The sequence below is a fragment of the Zingiber officinale genome, chromosome 5A (genome assembly GCF_018446385.1).
Source record: "Zingiber officinale cultivar Zhangliang chromosome 5A, Zo_v1.1, whole genome shotgun sequence".
Taxonomy (NCBI): Eukaryota; Viridiplantae; Streptophyta; class Magnoliopsida; order Zingiberales; family Zingiberaceae; genus Zingiber; species Zingiber officinale.
The window spans coordinates 87,889,183-87,894,796 of NC_055994.1; the positions used below are offsets into that span (position 1 = coordinate 87,889,183).

Sequence of the window (5,614 nt, forward strand, 5' to 3'; positions counted from 1 at the left end):
GACAAATTAATTTTTAGTGAATATTTTTTTAAAACAAATTAAACAATGATTATTTTTTTCCCGTTTTAAGAAGACAATCAATTAATTAAGGTAGGTTTAGGTTTTGTTTTTCAAACAATTAATATTCTTTTCCATATTACTTTTTAAATTAAATGGAAAGTATTAATCAAGCTTATATTTTAAGAAATATTTGTAAATTAAATAAACAGATTGATAAAGTGAAACTAAAATTATTTCCGTAAAAGAACGATTGGCTAAAATATGTTAAAATATAATTTAAAAGGATAATAAAAATATTTTTTTTACTTTAATGATAATATATTTACGGACCTCGAAACAATAATTGTCACAAATCACATTTATTTCCGAGAAGAGCTCGTCTCATCCGAGACGTTCCTTTTCCATCCAACGGTTCATATTCGTCACTGCCTCGTTGGGTAGCCGATGCTTTCGGAGTTCTTAAACGAGAAAGGGATGGAAAATAACGGCAGTGTTCGTCGATTCGGCGATCTCCTCGTTAGGTGTTCGATTCCGTCATCATCCCTCGCGCGCAGAGAATTCGTGGGATCGTGATCTCTGCTTTGCCTAATCTGTTATACAGCTGCGGAGTGTTGCCTGTACCTCGCAAACTAATATTCCCTTTTTTGGATCAAGAAGGTAGGTTCTTAAGCCTCCGATACTTCAATGTGGGTTTTTGATCTTGGTTTCTGTTGACTCTGGAAGTTTGGCACTTGTTGTAGGTGTTATAGACTTGGAGTATCTTTGTTGGTTTATTCTGGGGATTGACGTGAGGAGGTGCGAGATGAAGAGGAAACGAGTGCCTGAGGAGGAGATAGCGGAGGACTACTGCTTCGTCTGTAAGGACGGAGGACATCTCATGGTCTGCGATTTCAAGTGGGTTCTCGATTTCGGTTTCCTGCTACTTTTAATTTTCTTTTCTTTGAAATTCTCAGCTCCTCGTGTTGATCATTGATGAGTGATGACAGTTTCTGTATGACCTTCTTTATGAAAAAAAAAAAGCATTTTTTTACCTGTGGCAATCTTCTGCTGTAGATTGGTCAACGAAGCACAATTCTTTTTTCTTAGTGTATGTCCTTGATTGAGTTATAGTCACATTGCAATCTTTTCTCTTAGCTCTTTTCACGAAAATTGCTATCACAGCATCAGAAATGTCCATTCTGGTACCAAAACCGTTCCTTGCAGTTTTTTTTTTGTTAGATAACTCTGGTTTATTGATTTCATATGATGTGTTGTGCTTCTTCATTTTCCTGCTATCCATAAGAATTCTACCATGAACAACATATTTGGTATGACTACCGCTTCTTTTGTATTGTCATTTCTATCTGTCTCATATATACGTAACTATTAGTTTTTTTGTTCAGCACATTTCCTTGATTTTGTGGAACTGTTTATAGTTAACTTCAGCTGCCATTTTTTGCTTTGAATATGCTCTAAACTGTATTTCCCTTTTTCTAGGCATTGTCTTAAATCTTACCATCCTGAATGTGTTGGAAAGGAACCCTCAATATTGGAGTCCGAAGAAAGTTGGATTTGTGGTACATTCCTAAAACCTGATTCTTTTACCCACCCCCAATTGCTGTCTTGATCATGCAAATATTATAACAAAACTTGCTGTTTGATGGTATAATACCACCTATTGTTAAATATGTTCTGTTGAACTTCTCGAAATGGAGTTTCTGATATGGTATATTGATTATTTTCCATTTTAGAAGCTTGTACCATCCTTATTCCCTTTTCATTTGACATATCAGTCGTGTATTGACTTATCTATCTAACAGATTGGCACTCTTGCTTTATCTGCCGAAAGAAATCTGCCTTTCAATGTTATTGCTGCCCAAGCTCTGTATGCCGACATTGCTTGAAGGATGCTGAGTTTGTGAAATTCAAAAAAAGGACAAAAGGATTCTGCATTAATTGCTTAAAGATAGCTATGTTAGCAGAGGAGAACATAGCTGTCGATTCAGATGGGGTATGTAAATACTTAAATTCCTGTTTGACTATTTCTGGGATTCCTTTATTTCAAGTTGAAACTGATTGTCTATTTCTATTCCAAAAAATTCAGCTGTTTATACTTTATAGCTTGAGAATTAACAACTTAATCCATTGCTCAATTGCACTTTTACATATTAGATAAATGGAAAACATAAAAAAAGGTTAATGCATGTTGATTGCTTCAATGTGTGTGCATGTCTACTCATGTCTTTTTCCTATCCTGAATTCCAACTTTACTTGTTTCAGGAAAAGGTTGATTTTAAAGATATTGAGACCTATGAGTTCTTGTTTAAAGAATATTGGGACATAATAAAGGATAAGGAGGGATTGACATTGGCTGATCTTCAGGCAGCAAATGCTGCCCTTAAAAGAGGCAAACATTTAACGGGTGAATCTGACTCAGATAAGCTTGCTGAAGAGGATGCAGGATATGATGCTTGTGAAAATGAAGCAGATGATGATGATGATGATGATATATCACCTCTTGTGAATCTGAAACGTGGTCGTGGTAGACCAAGAAAACATCTAGCAAGGCCTAAGTCAAAGAAAAGAGTGTTTCTTGGCTGGGGTTCCACTGAGCTTATCAATTTTCTTACTTCGGTTGGGAAGGATACAGAAGAACCCATTACACAGTTGGATGCAAATGAAATTATAAAAGATTACATACATAAAAACAATCTTTTTGATCCACACTCCAGTAAGAAAATTGCTGTACTATGTGATGATAAACTATATGCATTGCTTGGAAAAAAAAAAGTGAAGTATTACAAACTATACAGCATGCTGGAGAATCATTTCTATGCAACAGATGAATCAGATGAAGAATTATCTATCAGTTCAGAAGAGGGTGATCACTCAACTAGAAGATGCAAGAGGGAAAAAAAGCCATTTGAGAACAAGAATCTTAACTGGCATCCGAAGAGCTGCCAAAAGAATGCATTTGCGCCACCTGAAATTTGTTATGCCTCCATAGTTGGGAAGAACATAAATGCAGTCTATTTGAAGAGATCTTTATTTGTAGAACTTCTTAAAACCCCTGACACTTTTGATGGAAAAGTCACTGGCTGTTTTGTGAGGGTGAAGCTTGATCGCAAGGATTTTGAGTTTACACCAGCAAAGATGTACAAACTGGGTCAGGTTTTAGGTTTGTCACTTATCATGTATTTGTTTTAATGTTTTTCATACATATCTCAAAATTATCTAGAAAAAAAATTATTATTCTATGAATATCATCATCCAACTACTACAACAGGTGTTAAGAAGTCTTTAGAAACGTACAAGATTGGAGAAATGCTCACCGACATTGTTCTCTGTGTTTCTAATTTTCATAAGGATGTTCAGATATCCAGGTTATCGGAAGATGATTTTGAGGAGGTATGAAGATATCAATAGGTTCCTAGGATTTTAGCTTTGAGAAATGCATGCATATATACTTTGGTTTGTGGGAAATCTTTTGGCAGTAGTAAAATGGTTGCATAATTTCATTTGTAGGAAGAATGTGAAGAATTGTGCCAGTTGGCTAATAAAGGCCTCTTTAAAAGATCCACCGTCGTAAGTTTTCTTTTATTAGACTACATCTTTATTAGACTATATAGTGTTGATTGTGTTCCGAGTCTAAATTTTGGCATAAAAAATTGTGCTAATTACTTCTTGTACAATGTTCATCCTTTTGAGCAATGTTTACCAAAGTTTTACTGTTTTTACAGGCAGAGTTTGAAAAGAAGATCATTAGTATTCACGCCGACAGAATGAATCATGTATGTCATTCCATATATATAGTGTGCAATGGTTATAGTTTTGGAGTAGCTCAGAATGGTTGCATGATGTATCTAAACTCTTCATTTCCATATATAGCAAGATTCATTTTGTTTGTCTACTAGTGCACCTGATTTTTTTGTTTTTGGTTTAATTTTTGCAGTGGATAGATAAAGAGATTGTGAGATTACAAAGATTAATAGATAGAGCAAATGATAAGGGATGGCGCAGAGAATATCCTTCAAAATATTTCATATACATGCACGCATACAACCTGCACTATCTGCATTGAACAAATGTATGTAACGACATTGTTTCATCTTGACCTCTTCTGGTTATTACGCTATTTGAATATATCGATCAAAGAGAGAAGCTTAAAACATCTGCTGAGCGGCAGCGTCTTCTTCAAGAGATTCCGAGAGTGATTGTTGATACCCAACCATTCGAAGGAAACACCCAGAGTCCTATCACAGAAAAGAAAGGTTCACTCATTGATTTTTTAGCTTTGTGCATTACCTGCATTACGTAAGAATATTGTTGAATCTGTTTTTTTTTTTGGGTTGCAGAAGATAAAGCAGTGGAAACTACTAAATCTGACATGGCCACTGGCTGTGAGGTTGTTGAAGTTGAAGACTAACCGAGTGTTGCCTTATCCAATTCTCATTCAAATTTTTTGGAATGATTGCTCCCGCTCCCAGTACCTTTGTTTTTTTCTTCACATTATACTGTGTGATATTTTGCTGTTTCAGAATGATGATAATGGTGGGAACTGAGCAATTGGGCTAATGACATCTACACTATGTTCTGACTCAAATTTAATGGTGATATCAGAAGCTAAAGGTCACTCTTCTAGTTCAATTAGTTTCAGGAGAAAGTTGATATTTGACTATATTTCTTACCATTTTGTGAAATCATATCCTTACCGCTTCAGTCTGCTGTGTGTATGTCACTTGGCAAAGTGAGCAACATGCCAAGACATAGAGAGGTAAGTAAGCCGGTTCTAAACCACCTTTGGTTTGTCTTGCATTGTAATGGATTTTGATTTTTTTAATAGATTTAATGATGCATTTAAAGAGTTAAAATAATTTAAAGAAGTTTTTCTACAAATTTATTTTCTCAAAAAGAAATTCGGTAAGATGGTTTCATGATCAGATGTTTTTGTTCATATAATTTAGAAATCAATTCTCCCTTTAATTGGCTTTTTTTTTAAAAAAAAATAATGAGTTGATAAGTTCAAGGATTAAGTCATGCAAACTTTTACTTTTTAAAAAAAAATATTTTTCTATTTTTAGTAATGTTACTTTGTTATATGCTTTATAAGATTGTTTAAATGCCCTTTTTTACTATGTTTAATATTTATATTTTTGATAAAAATTAAAAAAAAGTAACATCAATTTTTTTTTTATTATGAAACACATTTTTATATTGAAAAAAAATAAAAAATCACTCATCTTAATTTTTCTTCAAAATATTTTTTTTCTGTAATAATTTTAATTTAACCGGAGCCGTTTTTATAAAAAAATAGTATAATATAAAATAAAGAAATTTTGTTCATAAACAGTTGGAACAATTTTAGAAGGTCTTTGGCCAAATTTATTAAAAACCGTTTATAAGCTGTTAAAGTATTGGATGAACTTATTTTAAACCACTTAAAGATAGTAATATATTTGGTATTATAAGATGTTTTTATTAATAAAATTATCAAAAAAAAATATAATACTAATAAGGTAATATATATATATATATATATATATATATATATATATATATATATATATATATATATATATATATATATATATATATATATATATATATAATATGAAATTGTTGGGATATTTTGGGA

At 32.8% G+C, this 5,614-nt stretch overlaps 1 protein-coding gene across 2 annotated transcripts; it reads left to right on the plus strand.

The window, feature by feature from the left end:
* Positions 1 to 469: 469 nt before the first annotated feature.
* Positions 470 to 4,626, plus strand: LOC121980877 (uncharacterized protein At5g08430-like). 2 transcript variants are annotated; one of them, XM_042533141.1, is made up of 11 exons: positions 471 to 657; positions 741 to 894; positions 1,477 to 1,556; positions 1,800 to 1,990; positions 2,260 to 3,157; positions 3,266 to 3,387; positions 3,505 to 3,564; positions 3,720 to 3,770; positions 3,932 to 4,002; positions 4,111 to 4,250; positions 4,335 to 4,626. In XM_042533141.1, the coding sequence occupies exons 2-11, from the start codon at positions 803 to 805 to the stop codon at positions 4,403 to 4,405; spliced, it is 1,776 nt and encodes a 591-aa protein (XP_042389075.1). In that variant the 5' UTR covers positions 471 to 657; positions 741 to 802; the 3' UTR covers positions 4,406 to 4,626. The 2 variants fall into 2 exon arrangements, 1 of the variants encoding a protein (XP_042389075.1); XR_006111672.1 differs by lacking the exon at positions 4,335 to 4,626 and having other exon boundaries at positions 470 to 657; positions 3,724 to 3,770; positions 4,111 to 4,245.
* The last annotated feature ends 988 nt before the right edge of the window (positions 4,627 to 5,614 follow it).